The sequence below is a fragment of the Cygnus atratus genome, chromosome 3 (assembly GCF_013377495.2).
Source record: "Cygnus atratus isolate AKBS03 ecotype Queensland, Australia chromosome 3, CAtr_DNAZoo_HiC_assembly, whole genome shotgun sequence".
NCBI lineage: Eukaryota > Metazoa > Chordata > Aves > Anseriformes > Anatidae > Cygnus > Cygnus atratus.
The window spans coordinates 23,250,448-23,268,002 of record NC_066364.1 but is presented as its reverse complement, the minus strand read 5'-3'; the positions used below and the strand labels follow the sequence as shown (position 1 = coordinate 23,268,002).

General features: G+C 34.4%; 1 protein-coding gene across 1 annotated transcript in view; it reads left to right on the top strand.

Moving 5' to 3' along the window:
* CSMD1 (CUB and Sushi multiple domains 1) overlaps window positions 1–17,555 on the top strand; it is a 1,150,797-nt gene that overhangs the window by 988,919 nt on the left and 144,323 nt on the right. Inside the window, exons 38-41 of the mRNA XM_035542943.1 lie at window positions 5,668–5,786; window positions 9,436–9,505; window positions 12,838–12,954; window positions 17,183–17,392. Of these exons, the coding sequence (XP_035398836.1) occupies window positions 5,668–5,786; window positions 9,436–9,505; window positions 12,838–12,954; window positions 17,183–17,392 (516 nt within the window). The remainder of the gene's footprint in view (window positions 1–5,667; window positions 5,787–9,435; window positions 9,506–12,837; window positions 12,955–17,182; window positions 17,393–17,555) is intronic.

The window sequence follows — 17,555 nt, the reverse complement described above, 5'->3', positions numbered from 1 at the left end:
CTGCAGTTTAATGTAGAAGAATTCTCCTTTATTTTATGCAGTCACAAGAAAAGGAAATTGAGTGACATAGGGGAAAAAAATGTTTCAAAGATGGAGGACAGATTTCCAGAAATGTGTAAGAAAATAATTTTCATTAAGACAGTAATAAGTGAGGATCACTTAGGAACATTCCCTCCATCCCAGAAGAAATTCCAAGGAGCAAGAGAAACAGAGGAGAGTGTCCTTAAGTGTCCTTAAATTATTTATTCAGAAGAGAAATTATTTATCTAGAATAGATATTATATATCGCATTTGTATAATAGAATAAATGGAGGGGAACTTCTACTTAAAAATGTATTTTTCAGAAGTGTAAATGTGATAAGCATGCCTGGATTTAGGTTACTATGTTAGGGAAAATAGTTTTATTTCAGTAAAATATACTTAATTTACTTTTATATGATCACATATATTCCACACTGCATATTGCTTTTTTAAAGTAACTTTATAAAACTTCATAAATACTTTATAAAAGATTCAGCTTCTGCTCACGGCTTATTTAAATGCTAAATATTTCAAGTTAATTTAAATAATTTAATAAGCCTTGTTTTATTTCTTGAAAAGGTGCATTGCTTTTAATGATGTGGTACTCTTGTCATCTCTATTTGTGGGTTCTTTCTGTGTATGTCTTTATTTCCATGAGAATGTTCTGGTCAGTCTGCTTCTGTAAACCTTTGCTCATGTCTAACCTAGGCAGACAGCATGTTCCCCTTGCAGCCTTCAAAACCACACAAGTCTTCTGGTGACTAATACAATTTAGTCATTTACCTTAGGATGTTTTTTATGTTAGGCATCAAAAATACATGTATGAGTTAGTTGTCCATGTTGAGTGGTCTTACCTAATTTGTATGCTAGGGTATGCTATGACATTGTTTGTTTGTTTGTTTGTTCATTTTTTAAGAATGGCAGGTACATGAACTCAGCCAAATCAAGAGAAGGAATTGGTCAGTGCCTTAGAAAAATGTAATTCTGATCATAGTATAAAAAGTATTGTTGAGAGCCACTGTGTGGCATTGTTTCTTGTTATTTCAGAAGGATTATAGGTGTTAAACTGATTGCAGTAGCCTGCGATGACAAACAAAGCAGTAAAAAGTATGCAAAAGATAACTGTAGGAAAGACAGAAAATAATCTTTCAAACTAATCTTTCATATGCATGTTTTTCTCCCAAACTGTGGTAGAATGAAAAATACAATTATTTTCACAACTACCAGCAAGTCCAAACGAAATGTGCTTTGTTGCATTTCCAGTACACACAGCAGTAGGAAGAATAAATGTTCCTGCCCTTTGATTGAATTCATTTTAATTTTAATGAACAAAGGAAGAAACTATCCAAACAGTATGGTTTAGAAATGTCTGTTTAATTCAATCGCATTTGTAGGCACTGAAGTTTCAAGCCTAGTCTTAAAATCTCATTTATTAATTCTAGCAGTTTCAGTATTTAATTTAATACACAAACAAATGTAAAATATAATAAATGTCTGAAAATAATGAGTATTTGCTCACACAACACCCAGCTTGAACCTCTCAGTTGAAGTCAGTTTTGCTTTTCTAAGAGCTTAACATATGGTGAACATAGACACATAGGTTTGGGCCACAAACCTCTCTAAAAGTTTGTGTAAATATATCTAAATGAAATGATTAGAATTAAAATAGTTCAATAAAAATCCTGCTTTTATGCAGTCAGTGTTTTAATAATGTCATCTAGCGTTATTACCTTGAATTAAGACACATGGCACGATTCGGTGTCATTCTTCCTATAAGCCTTTGCTTTACAAGTATACCAAGATGATGTAATACATGCAATAAAATAAGCATACTTTTAATTACTTTCTCTTTTTCTGAAGCTTTTCAGTCATGTGTTTTCAAGTGCTAAAGGTTCTCAGGAACTGAGATAATGGAGAGAACAATGAATATTTTTGTAGCATTTCTTAAAGATCTCAATAAATTGAAGGATAAGATCAGGCTAGAAGAGAAGAAAACATAATTCTAAATAGCAGGGGTTTTTTTGTTTGTTTGTATGTATGTATGTTTATTTGTTGGTCCACATTAAGATCTTTCACACAATTAGATCTTTTCCCATTATTAAAGCAGGCGTGAGTCATAAATGAGGAAATTTTAATTTAATAGGTCTAGATCCTGTCAGTATATCTATACGCCTTTCTGGCTGTTGAAAAGAATCTGACCTCTCTCACAGTAATGCAGTAAGGTAAATGCATTTTCAAGGCTGGTGTCTGAAGCATGCAGTTTTGGAAAGAACAACTTGGGTTGCTGGTACACACCAGCATCAAAACAGAAAGAACTCCAGCTTAATGTTTGTAGTGTAATAACAGTATGTTTCAGTTAGCCACATAAGGGTGGGAGGGAGGAAGTCAAAAAAGAAAGCCCAGTGACTTTGGGTCATGCTGTCAAGAAATTCTTGTATTGCTCAGTTTGCAGCTTTCTGAAATGGACACTAATGGGCATTCATATTGTCAGATATGCCAGCAAGGATTTTCTTTCTGCCATCAATGGCAGTGATGTTTGGACAGAATTTGAGGTAATTGTAGGCATGTATATAATTATGGAAGTGAGGCATGTTTGTCTTACGGCACAGCAGAGGCCAAGAAAGTATTTATCAGGCAGTAAGTGGAAGAAGGTCAGGAAGAGGGTTATCATTCTTGACGTTGATGTGTTCTCTCTTGTACTGCATAGCAGAAGCAGAGCTCTGAAGAGCATGCACTAAGCAATCCTTGTCCTTTTTTGATTGCTTAGACTTGACATTTTACGTGTTTTCCCTTTATTACTGACTGTTCACATACAATCTCATTTAATGTATTTCAAAGTCATGGATGTTTAAGTTCTTTCATTTGTCCCCAGATACTGAATTTTGTTTGCTTTCTCTGAAACATTCATTAGATTTTTGTATCAGTTGTAATCAGAATGTTTTAGAATCATTTAAGTTTGAAAATGTTAGTTTTCATACCATAGATTTTTACAGAACTCTATGACAAGTTAAAATTAAATTGAAATGTTACTATACCAAGTAAATAGTTTTGCTGAAAAGAGCAAGATAGAGCATATTATTTTTGTTCTCCTATTCAAAAGTAAATATTTTAGGCTAATATTATGTAATGAGTAGAATGATGGGGCTGAGGACTGAAAATATTTTACTCTGTTTCCAACTTTCTCTTTTCTTTTCAGGAAGTAATATTGCTTCTTAATGTCATGTATATCAAATAAAGTAAATTATGAGTTGGTTTTGCATACTGGTTTTTGATATTCTAATAGAATATTCTGTGAGTATTATTCCAAAGGAATAGTAGCAATAATATAAAGCAAACAACAGAAAGATTTTTTTTAATCAAATTATTAAAATATTAAGATAAATAGTGTAGTGTCATACCATATCTAACAGTTGAACAGAAAATGACTTTGACGTTTTTCTTTTGATTACAGTCTATTTAAATTCTGTATGCTATTTAACTAATGACAGAAAGAGCTATATTGTAAGCGCATTATTAGTATTGCCATGCAGTCACTGTTACAAAACTATTTTTTGTGACTCAGTAAAATCTGCAAAAATAACTTGATACAAATTTAGACTGCAGACCTGTAATTCTCAACACACACAATTCTGAGTTCAACCAAAGCATGAATTTCTTGAAGACAAGAAGTAAATCTCAAATTTATATTCGTAGAATTCATCAAGTACATCTCAATCTAAAAGCATTTAATCACAGCGTCTTTGTTAGGGGCTTATTTGCTTAATAATGGTGTGTTTGGAGCATATCTTTTATTTTATTTTATTTTATTTTATTTTCTATTCAAGAGTAAGAAGGGTAAGGAAATTCAGAAATGCATCTTGATTTGCTTGAGTTCTATATGAATACAAGCAAAAAATAATTTTTAAAATGAATTAACAATTAATAAATAAATAACAATAATTAATAAGTGGTCTAAAATTAATAAACAGTAGTCTACATAGTGTAGTAATTATTGAAATAAGATGCTACCTTTTACTTAATACTGGAGAAAAGAGGCAGTTTGTGTGGGTGCAGATCATGGCTATTTAGTGCCTATACATACCCAAATAAATTGTTCAGACACGGACACATTTATGGTATTATGGAACACAGAGTGGTTGACCAAGGAATGATACTAGGAAACTACAACTAAAACAAAACCATTAAGGTTAACGATGATATTATTCTCATGCCTATGTTAAACATTATAGTTCATAATGACCATGAAGTCCCTATTCGCCACATGGAGTCACCATAACATTGTTTGAAAGTTGCTGATATTGTTAGAATGCCAACATTTGTAAATTCTGTGGTAGCAATTTCTGAATATCTTTAAATTGAGTTCAGATATTTTCTTAAATTATACATTGCATTACAAAAGTACTTCAGAGAGATCCTGTAGCTTTTAACTCTTAAATAATTCTTTATGTGTTAATTAGAAAATGTTTAGTTTAATGACTCTTGCAGCAGTTGTTTTAAAGATTGTACTTCATAGCTTAATAGCTGTCATTCAGCATTAGATTGGCTTGCCATTATCACTGCTAATACCTGAAAAAAATGAAATGTAGTAAGACTCAAGGGCACAGGACATAGAAGGAATGTACATGGCTATGGAACCCATTTCCAGAAAGAAACAAAAATGGCTCAGCAACAACAATTTCAGGAGAATATATAAAAGCTATTTCAAACTTATGTGAAATGAGATTTTGTAATCAGACCATAAACTAACAAACTATTTCTAGTGGTCCTTTTGTTTGCAAAACAAATCTTAAAAACATGAGATTTTCGAATCCAATGAGCATCTTGTCAACTGTCTTTATCACTTGAAGCATTTTAGCTTAGTTAGCTGAGTTGATACGTAATTTTGTGTTGTGTTGACTAAATCCTTAGACAGGCACAAAAGAAAAAGATAAAAGTGATATATACTTGGCAAAAAGCGTAAATTGGTAGGTTGGGTTGCTAAATGTAGGGGAACACATCTGAGAAATTACCAGTCATGGATAGTTTTTATAAAGCTAATCTTCTGCTTGCTAACACCTGGCTAAAAATAGTTAAGAACAGAGACTGTTCTGTCACACCTATGCAAAGATCTAGTTTCAGGTTTAAAGTTCTAAATTTCGGATGTCTGAACTTCTTTATAGTCAACGTATGAGATCAAATTGTCTAAACATAAGGAATACCCTTGGTCTCTCGCTATCTAACCATCTAACCTCAGTAGTTTTTCTCTTTTGTTCCTGAAAAGAGAGCACATACATATGTACATTCTCTCTGTTTCTCTCACTAAAAGGAAAAGAGCAGAAGTTAAATGTTTATATATATATATATAATATCCTAGAATTAACATACTGTTTGAAGACAATAAAATGATGTGGTATGTCATATCAACATGACATGATAATTGGTACAGTTGTAGTGTATAATCTTTGTGTTTCAGTCATACCATTTGTATTTTGCAGGGTAGTTCTGAAAATCTCTGTGCTTTAAACAACAGTACAGTTTAATGTTGAAATACATTTTAATTAATGTTCTGTTAAAAACAAATTATGCTGTGGAAAGAGTTAATTAGAAAATATCAACAAAGAGATGTCTATTAATTTATGCTTTTTGTTTTGTTTTTACTTTCCTCAGCTGTAGGCCTTGCTGCCTGTCCAGAACCAGTAATTCCTAGCAATGGGATCAAATCAGGAGATAGATACATGGTGAATGATGTTTTGTCATTTCAGTGTGAGCCAGGATATACATTACAGGTATTTCTTTTTTTCTTTCTTTCATTTTCTTCAAAATATACACTGTGGAATAATGCAACAGAATGGTACCAGAATCTACCAAAAGCTTTTTTAGTAGAGTCTCTAGTGTGTGCATATAGGTGATTTAATTAAACTCTATATGAGTATTCCAACAATATAAACCCATGAATGTGCATAGCATGTTGGGCCCTCAGTAAATCTGTCTGGCACATCTTGTGTGTCTTATATCTTAAAATACCATTGAGGAGTAAAAGACATCAAATGGACAAGGAAATGACATGGCTAAAATATTTTATCTAGAAAATGATTTTAGTACTATAGTTATTGAAACTATACTGTGTTTTTCCATTTTTTGGAAGTAGTTCTGAGTGAAATTTTAGCTATGGTGGTAGAGACATGCAATGGGATTTCCTATTCTGCTCAGAAAACAGTCAAACATCTGAATATTTGGTATAGCCTATAGCAGTGATCTGATACAACAAAGACAGAAAATTAACTTAGACTAACTGATTCCTCTTGAGATGGAATAACATCTAATCCAATTTATTCCATCTGAAAACCGGTTTATCTAATCTGAATTGGCTGTTTATGCTCCCACTGTAGACACACCTCCAAAAAATGACTCATCCTAAGACTGTTCATTATTAGGACAGGTACCTCCTCTGAAAGTATCGCCTTTCTTCACTGATTAAGATATCAAAAGGTTAGCATGGATATCTAATATTACACTGTTTAGGTTTGATGGATTGACTCCTACTCGTACTGCCCATGATATTGCATGATCTTCTCTCCCTACTTTCTCAGCTATGAAACATCTGAATTTCGCATATGAAAAAAAGGGTATGGTTCTGGTTTTTATGACATGTATTAGATATAGATAAACCCTCTAGATGCAGTCTTATTGAATTTTCTGTCCATACTGAAAATAGTATTACTGAAATATTGAGGTGGATTCATTCACATTAGAATGAAGGAATACTTCAGAAATAGTAGGAATGTGTATCAGAAACCTTTTGAAGATACACATTGTTATCCCTGTCTTGATGTTTTGGACCTATTTTTACTTAGAGCAAATTCTAAAGTGTGATTTCAAAAAATACAGTATTAGTATAAATTAATCATGTATTTGTATCGAAGAGATCTGCATATAAGAAGCTGATCTGTGGTAATGCTCAGTTAAATGTGTATATCACTATCACAAACCCACAAGATGTCTTTTGTGTGTATCTTTTCTGTAGTCCTTGAATATGACTAACTGCACTTATGTTTTTATACTTAGAGGGATTCTATAATGACGTACTTCCTTAGAATTTCATTGCATATTGTTCCCTAACATGGCTTCTTAATTCTGTTTCCACACAGACAAATTTAGTACTAACTGTGGAATATGACTAATATAAAAAAAATGGTTTTGCAATCTTGTCTTAAGCATAAAAAGTTTTCAATGACTAAATTCAAAAATGAGTAAATAGGAAAGACTATGAACATTTTCAAGATAGTAATGAGGATATCTATACTGTACTGTATGATATCTATACTTACTCTGCTGTAAGAAAGTACACACAGATTTATGTATCAGATGTTGCTCAGCCAAGATGAATAAAAATGGCTCCAAATAAAAAATATATAAATAATGAAAGTAAAGTTCTGTGAGGCACAATATATTTGCTATTCAACAAGTATAGACCAAGCATAACTTTGCATATCCATACACATTTCTGTATGTGTTTTTTTTTTTTTTCCCCAACTCTAGATATGAATTTACCCCCAGTCTTTAGAGAACTTATTCACAGCTAGCAATAACAATCAGGTGTGGACTAGTTTATAATTGAGACTTACCAGAAAAGTCATAGAGCTTAAACTACTACCTGGAGATGCATAAGAAAGGTAATTGCTAGCTGTAGGATTAAGTGTCTCCCCCCAGGAGGGAACTTTGAAAGACTGAAATCAGAGTGTGCTCTTGTTGGAAGGAGGCTTGAAACCAGAGGAATCATTTCACTTTATTTTTCAAAAGATCTTTTATAGGCCATTTTAGTTTTTACATGACTGTGGTAGTTAAATTATGGCTTCCCTAACCCCAGCTCACATCAGAGAAATGCAATCACAGAAGACGGGGAAGAGAGGATAAAATAAACCAGGAAATATTGAATTACGTAAATTATTCAAAACTTCATCCATTTTGCAAGTAATGAAAATCACACAATAAGTGCACAGATGTTTATCCTTTAAATTAAAAAAGTTTATTCTCATAAGAAAAATACTTTTTGTCAATTTTAATGTGATTTTTTTTACTTGTATTTTTTTCCAAAATGCTTCAGTTTGTATTTCAGAGGTTGTTTAAATATATTTAACTAAATGATTATTTTAGATAATTTTATCCCATATAATTCAATTCAAATCTGTATGAACCTTATTCAAATTAGTATGGTTACTTTTTTTTTGTAAACATAACAAATAATGTGAAAACGAATTCATCAAATGTATTTTCTTACCAGTTTACTTACTCAATCTTATTTTCCTGAGAATTGGATTGCTTTGGACAAATAATATTTAAATAAAATTTCATAATATATTGATAAAATGTGTTACCTTACTAACTATCAGGCTCTTAATACACTTTATAAAAACAAACAAGAGATGTGACTCTTCCAATTTTGTATATCCAAACTATTAACACCAGAACTATACCTTGCTCTCAGTCCATGTCTCATTCATTATATCAGACTCTTTCACTCATGCCAGTTTATTCAGCTTTTGCATTCCAACAGCAGAATGCATAAACTGAGTTCCTCAGAGGAGAGAAATGACAAAAAAAAAAAAAAAAAAAGGCTTTTATTTGTGCTACTGTTAAGTTTTCGGTTTGAACTGTTGCTGGTACAACTAAAGCTGAGAGCATTTTGCAGCTGTTTCAGTGCAGCCACCCTGAAGTGTATGTGGGAGTAGGTTTTGCAGATTACAGCCATGACATTTTTCACTTCTAGCTACCATGTGATTTTCTGCTTGGTTCTTGGGTTATTTCTTCAAAATAGGTAGAATAAATTAAACATGACAGCTAAATAAAAAGGCACTTGTACTTTTATAGCTGTCTGCCAAGATATTGCATGTGTGCAGTGGGTCATATTGTGAGGGTATGTGAGAGTTCAAGGCCTGCTGGTAATTGTGGATGACTTTTTTGGCATGGTCCACATCCATACCATCTGTAGCAAGCAGATGTGGAACAAATTTCTCTCTGTCTGTACTTCTCAGAGCAATGGTTGACTCATTCCAGATTGTAGCCTGAAGGTGAACTCGTATGCTTACACTGTGGACCAGGGCCCTGGAATGAAATGGGGAGTGAACTGATTTGACCATATGAATGCACAGTCAGCTGCTTCTCTCTCGTAACCAGCCTTACATTTAGTCTGAAATTTTGAAGAGGATTTCAAGTTATCAAAGGAAAAGCGTTTCAGAACATTTAGCCAGCAGAAAAAGATGATGAAAGCTGAAGGATTTGAAAATAGTTTAACAAATTCATGAAAGTGATTATAATGCAGTTGGTTGATATATGAAAAGATGTACGTGATGAGCCAGAAAGTCCTTTGTAGGTCTGCCTTGCTGGCAGGTCCCATAATGAGTATCTAAAATCTCATATTTTTCCCTTTCCAAACAGGGCCGTTCTCATATTTCTTGTATGCCAGGAACAGTTCGACGTTGGAACTATCCATCTCCTCTCTGCATTGGTATGGATACTTGTTTACACTGTGTTCTGAACATCACAGAATTATAGAATGGCTTGGAAAAGACCTTAAAGATCACCTAGTTCCAACCCCCTGCATGAACAGGGATGCCACCTGCTAGATCAGGTGACCCAGGGCCCCATCCAACCTGGTCTTGAACATACTCCAGGGATGGGGCATCCACAGCTTCCCTGTGCAACCTGTTCCAGTGCCTCACCACACTCTGAGTGAAGAGTTTCTTCCTAATGTTTAATCTAAACCTACTCTTTTTTAGTTTAAAACCATTCTCCCTTGTCTTATCATTATCTGCCTGAGTAAAAAGTCGCTCACTATCTTTTTTATAAGCCTCCTTTAAGTACTGAAAGGCAACGAGGTCACCCCAGAGCCTTCTCTTCTCCAGGCTGTACATCCCCAGCTCTCTCAGCCTCTCTGATCATCCTCGTGGCCCTCCTCTGGACCCGCTTAACAGGTCCACATCTTTCATGTGATGGGGGCCCCAGACCTGGACAGAGCACTCCAAATGGGGCCTCACATGGGTAGAGTAGAGGGGGACAGTCCCCTCCCTTGGCCACTCCTCTGTTGATGCAGCCCAGGATGCAGTTGGCCTTCTGGGCTGCAAGCGCCCGCTGCTGGCTCATGTTGAGCTTTTCATCCACCAGAACCCCCAGAGCCCTCTGCAGGGCTGCTTTCCATGAATTCTTCTCCCAGTCTGTCCTCATGTCTGGGATTGCACTAACCCAGGTGCAGCACCATGCACTTGAGCTTGTTGAACCTCATTATGCACATATGGGCCGCCTTCTCATATTCCCCAAGATCACTTCAGCTGGGCTATCGACTGCATCACCTTTTTAGACAAGCCCTTCCTAATTCCTTTGGGACAATTCACAGGTATTTCCTTGTTGCTTCCTTAAGTGTCAGTATTTCCAGGTTCCCAGGTCACTCAGAGGTACACCCCCTTCCCCAAACTGAGTCTAGTTTAAAGCTCTGCTAATAAGTCCAGCCAGCTTGCTGCCTAGAATGCTTTTGCCCCACCTGGTCAGGTGCACCCCATCTTGTGTCAGCATGCCTGGTCTCTCAAAAGTATGACTGAGATTGTACAACCCCAAATCCTGGTCACGGCACCAGCCACACAGCCAGTCATTCACTTGATCCATCATCTCGTTCTTCTTGGGTCTCAGTCTCCAACTGGGAGGACAGAGAACTCTTCAGCCTCAGCCTGGCTGTTGCAGTGGGTGGACACCATTTCTGTTTCAGTAGGAGGCTGCTTCTTGTTGCTCCCAGAATAGAAGAACTGGCACACCTTCTGCCTTCCCTGTGCACCCTCATGCTTGAACTACCATGCTGTGCCCTGGCTGATGCGCCATGCCCTGTTTGCCTCAATCTGGTCACTTGCTCTCCCTAGGGGCTGTTTTGTATGTTTGTGGGGTGGCTGCTACTGCTCCTGGCCCTGCTCACAACTCCCCAGCAGCTCTCGTGAGGGCTGCCTGCTCCTGGTGGCTCCCTCCTGGGGCTGCCCTGATGCAGGAACCCCCTGCACACTGCGATCCCCTGCTTTGCTGCAGAACATGCCTTCCCCACAGCAGGAGCAGGGACTAAGCCTTCTGGGATAGTGCAATTACGGAGTTTTAGAGACACAAAAGTCTGGATCTTTTCATTTGATAAAGTCATTAAAAGGTGCTGAATTAAAAAGTTCATTGAAAAAGAAGTTTCCCTTTAAGCACACAAAGACATTATTCAGCAGATCTGTTTTCCCTGTGTGCAATGTTGTTTCTGATTAAGCAGAGTTTAGGAGAGTCAAGATTCTGTTGTCTGTTCTCATGCTTATTTCAAGAAAGAGCAGAAATTAAGGGGAGAGAAGCAGAGCTCCATCATAATGCTCTGTTACTTCAGCCTTGAAATACATTTGTCAGTGAATGCTTTTAACATTAATATTCAGTCAGCAAATTCTGTTTTTTTTTGTTTGTTTTAGCTTCATATCAAAAAAGAATTTAAAATATTGTGATGATATCCAGCAATATTAACGTGAAATGATTTTAAAGAATCCTTGTCAGAGTTGGGCCTACCTACATATTATTTTGTATTTTCAACTTCCAGTTAACATGGAGGCAGGGCAGTTCATTCAAATCAGTTGTAGAAATGGAAATTTTCTTCAGGCAGTTGGCTTTTTGTGTGTGTGTATATGTGTGTGTTAATCTTACATTTCACTCCATATTAAATATAGTTCCTATTTGCAAACAGTATATACTTCTATTTTTATTTTTTCTCCTTTTAGTTCATGGAATTCTACTGTCCTGGAAGCTTAAATGGCCCCACAAAAACAAACCAATCCTTAAAATGACCCCACTAACCCTTAAAAATGTTGATTTTTCTAGAAATGCACAACAAAATCTTTTTTTCACTAAATAATGCATTTAACCTCACAGAAAGGTAGAGATATTTGAAATGTTTGAGACTGATTTCTCATTTTTTGATGGAGTTTTCCCTATTTTCAATTTCTCTAAGGTCTAGCCAGTAGACCATTTCCATTTTTTCAATGCAATTATTGCAATTCATAGTATCATAGTATCACAGTTATGGTACCAGATGATATGTCATTGTAACGGCTGGTGTGAAGACTCATGGGTTTAAAAGTAATGATTCCTTAAATAATGATTTTAATTAGATTTTTTGAAGCAACTTTTCCTTCATATTGTCGTCTTAACCAAGATGTAGAGTCAGCCACTCCTTTATGAGTCGCTTTGCATAATTAGTTTTACGTCATCCTAAATGATGCAACGTCTTTTCACTCTCTACGCATGTGAACTGCCTAAAGAAAACACAGAGATAGTAAGCAAAGCAAACTTCTGTTATGCAGTTAGTCAATCCTCTTTCTGAAATAAAGAAAGAACTGTGCTTTTTGTTTTGTTGGGTTTCGTTTGGTTGATTTTAACTCTAGTACAGTTTTAGCTATATTGGCTAGTGGATTTACTACCATGTCATGGATCAGGGTCATAATCCAGTTTAATTCCAAATCTGTTTCTCCAAATATGGAGCCTATCTCTATGTAGCATCAGACATTTTTACCATAACTGACAGTCTGGGACAATGGGTTATCCAAATGTAACTACATATTTGCAGTAAAATCACAGTGAACATATTGCATGGATTAAGCATTTTGTTCTAACTTGAATTATTATTTTTTCTCTCTTTCATGAGGTCTGTTTTGCCTGTGATAAACTTAACTGCTTGGGGATCATGGGGATAAAATGGAAAATAAGTTTTTGAAGTAATCATATGCCAGATATTAAGAATTAGCATTACTAAACAGACAGTGACTTTCTTTTTACTTTTAACAGCTAAATGTGGTGGAACTCTGACGAACATGGGTGGTGTGATCCTGAGCCCTGGTTTTCCTGGAAATTACCCTAGTAACTTGGACTGTACGTGGAAAATCTCATTGCCTATTGGATATGGTAAGTAAACTTACATTTGAAAAGGAATTATTTGAAATAATCAGATTTAAATATAAATAAGAATATTCTAATTTCCAGTATGAGATAGATTTTATCCAGCTGAATGTATTGTCAACCTACTACATAAATTATCTTTTGAGTTGAAAATGGTTGGCACTTTAGAAATGTGTCTTTGGCAAAACAGCTTGTTACTTGTAAAAACTCAGTGTGTCTCAGAAACTGGTTTCAAAGCAAATGAAATCTGCTGCACAAAGATGTCAAATGAAATACATAATGCGACTTCTAATTTAACTAGAGGTCTTCCATTTAATATCCTTTCATAGTCCTCCAAGTGACCTTTTAACAGCATTTTTTATGTTTTAAGAAAATGGACAAAATTTTATTTCTAGCACTATGAATTTGATTCAAAACATTCTAAAACTGTATTCCAAATCCCAGGTAACAACTGCCAACCTAGAAACTTTACAGGTTTGCCTTACAACTATTGTCATACTGAAAATGTCTTAAAAATAATAATAATGGATAATAAGTGATCTATAACTGCATATATAAAACAATCTTCTATCATTATCAAAAATAAAAGGCGAATAAGTTTTCTTGCTGTGAAGCATTATGCCCCATACTGTGAATTCAATGCTTGTTCTCAAATAAGAAAATTAATTTTAAAAGCTTATTATTAAATTCACTATACCCATCTCTAGAAACGATTTTATTTTCTGTGCTTTCCGTTTGCTTTCATAAGAGGCATTTATGTAGTAAGATGTACTACTTACATCAAGTATATTATACTAAGTTAATTTGTAGACATACTGTGCTACTACTCTGAATATTTTGAAGAGTGGTTGATGTAAGTCTATGAAAACAAAATTAGGGGTAGATCATTACATGATGTAAGTGCAGTAGGTCTGGTCCCCTAATCTTTTTTGGATAGCATGGATTATTTGAAAAAAAATTGTTAAAAGCTGCCAACATTGATTTGATAATAACCGAGTTTAAAGAAAACAGTATGAAAACGTTAATATCTTTCAACTCTAAGATTTCAGTCAGAAACTTTCTTAGAATCCATTGGTCAATACTTTGTACTTTCTTACAAAAACTGCCTGGAAGAATTCAGAGTGAGGTGGACAAATTGAGGCAGAGACTTTAGAGTTGAAATAATGTTAACAAAGAGTTAAAAGAGTGTAAAAGAATGTGTTCATTGATTTGCAATCCTGTCAATACCTGCATATATGAACTGAGTTTTCTGAATTTGGACATGTGTTACTGTTGATTTTAAGTCAGATGGCCTTATTAAGGCAAAGAACCTTTTAAAGGTCTAGTTTTACAAAAGAAACATATGCTCTGTAGTACAAATCTGATGTCATGTATATCAGGAGCTATAGCAAGATGGAGAAAAAATAATAATTAAAAATAGTTCAAGAGAAATCTTGCAGCAGGTGCCTCTCAAAACTAACTGCTAACACAGTACCCTTTATCAGTGTGTACCTGGTAAAACTGATCCATCATAGTTACAGATAGTCTTAGGCTGATTTTAGCATTCTAAGGCTACATTCGTAGAAAATATAAATGATGAGCAACTGTTCTGGATTGATGTTTTCCTATTTAGGTTACTACAATACTGCCTTCTAAAATAAATCCTTCATATTTCTCAGTCAATCTTCTTTAAGCCTTTCCATGTGGACAATATTCATGGCTTAGTTTCACAAGAGTTAACTTTATCCTATTATTATCCCTCTCAGTTCTCAGAAATTCCGCTGTAGCAGTGATCCTATAACTAGAAAATATTATGATTTTGTTTGGCAAGGGATTTAACAGGTACAAGATGTTCACGCCATTGATCTATCATTGTTTTCAAAAACATGGGGAAGTGACTTTTTTTTACCATAAAGTTGTTACAGGGATTTCTTTCTTCCAAAGTGTCTCAAATAACCCACAGATAATGTCTTTACACCAGGTTTAGCCAATGTGATTGATGTGGTGTTTCACAGAGAACTTCCACTGCAAAATCTTGGACACTGTTTAATTATGGGTATAAGCTTGTCTACATTCATCCTTTAATATCAGAATAAATACATTAAATCAGAGAAAACTGGAAAATATTTCCAAGATTGAATAATTCTCCAGATTTTTTTTTTCACATATTTTGATGTGGTACTGAACGAGTAGCACCGTGCAAAAAAACTGAGCAAGAGGACATTCATGAACATTTAATGACTGATTCAAATTCTACTGAAATAATAAACCTCATGGTGACTTCCTTTCTTAGTAAATATCCCTTTATTCCCATACATTTTTTGATATGTATTTAGACTTCCTAATTGGATGATTTTATTGATTTAGTACAAGCACGTGGATGTGCTTAAACAAAGTTCAACAAGAAAATGTTGGGAGCTAAAAGTCACCCAAATATACTGCTCTCTTCATTACGTGAAAACATATCGATCATCTAAAAGAAGTCACTACTAAAATCCAGATCTTTTAAACAGATTGAAAATGCATCTTTTCAAGTGAGTTGTGATTTTGCAGTGGTTTCAGGTAGCTTCTAATTGATCAACATTTGTAAAAAAAAATAAAAATAAAAAAAGCTCAGCTTGGAATTTTCATTATTTAGGATCTATTCAAGTGAGAGAGGAAATCCTGTTGAGATTGGAGCATGAAGTAGTACAATTATGTTTTGACTGGATGATAATTTATTTTCTGTAGCTGTTAGTTTTGTTCTGAATAATTTTATGTAAGTAATGATTTAGGTTAGAAACCATTTTCTTTGACACATCAAATTAACAATTATACATGTAAAATTAAGGTTTGAGTGGTATACATAACATGTCCTCTGATTGGAATTAACATTTAAAATATTTTTTTAAAAAACAAGATATGTTTACATTTATGTAATAAGTGTCTATTTTAGGCACTTAGATTTTTTTTAAAGTTACTGGTACATTTACTTCTAAAATACAAATCTTTTATATACTGAATGCATACAACTAGTAGTATGAATTCCTTCTCAGTAACTCAATAAGTAACTAAAGAAGGGAGATTCCATTTTAAAGGTACTCTGTGGATCATTAGAGACTATTTCAGAAAATTGGGATACTTTATTTAAATATCTAAACACTGATTTGGGGCCTATATAAATATGTTAAACGGAATTACCTGCTTGTCACTTTAAGCATCTTAAGTATAATATTAATAGTCTGTTCAAATCTTTAGAATTTCCATGCCGTTAACATGTCTGATATTGTCTGATAGAAATCATTAAATGCTGATGCTGAAGACAAGATGTTTCCAGGCTGCTTGGTGTTCTTCCTCATCTTGTGTCCTCAAAGCATTGTAAAATCAGTGACTTCATTCAAGTTAGACTAACCATATCAGACACCATACAGAAGGTGTCTGACTTTAATATGTTCTGTCTGTCTCTCTATTGATAGCATTGGAATAAGTTTTCGTATTCAGGAGCTGAATTATTTGTTTTTATATCTCTTGCACTACATAGGTCAGAGAAGGTACTAAAGCTAAATATTCTATATTCTTATGGCCTAACAGTTTACTTAATAATTAATTTCTCCTGTAGGAAAAAAAAATCATTTTGTATAAATGATTAGATAGCACATCCCAGAGACAAAGAATGGAGCTATAGAACAAGACTGAATGAATTACATACCCTGGTAATTAATCAATGAGGTATTTTTCTGGAAAGAAGAATATCTTTAGAAGTATTTTTAGAGACTCTGTGTTTTGGAGACATATGAGACGTAAATATAGAGTCTCTAAAAAGAGAGTCAGGGAACAACTTAAAGCATTTAATATTTCATATCGCTTTAATTTAGTCATTCTGTTTTATTCCTTTCCATGCTATCTCTTCCTGGTGGATAGGCCTGGAAGGCCTGGCCCACCTACAGCAATGCTGTTTCAGCAGCATCCTGAACATTTGGTGACACAACAGGATTTGTGACATGCCCCTCTCTTGAGTGTTTCCATGGGCTGGTTTAGGAATCTAACAAATACAAGTTTGCTGACTTCCTGATTTCCTTTCACTGGTCCCTTCATGTGTAGTTATGATAATATGTATTAGGAACCAAGAAGTAGAAGCTTGGACTCTTGCCAAACTTAGCTGCTTTTTTATAAATTTAAGCATGCCACTTTGAACGGTCACTGAAATACAAATATAATACTAATAACAATTATTATGACTTTTTCTGAATTTGTCTTTCTCTTTCTATTGCTGCAGGTGCACATATTCAGTTTCTAAACTTCTCTACTGAAGCAAATCATGATTTCCTTGAAATTCAGAATGGCCCTTACCACACCAGCTCTATGATTGGCCAGTTTAGTGGAACGGACCTCCCGTCACCTTTACTAAGTACTACTCATGAAACACTTGTCCATTTTTACAGTGATCACTCAGAAAACAGGCAAGGATTTAAGTTGACATACCAAGGTAAGCTTGAAATAGCACAGTGAAAATTATGGTAAAAATGAAAAATAAAAATTTACAAAACTTTTATTTTTTAGGATAATTTACTCTTATGCATTTTTTTTTAAATCTATAGCTTAAAAAAATAAATAAATCTGTAGTTCGTTTCATCCATCCAACTCTTTTA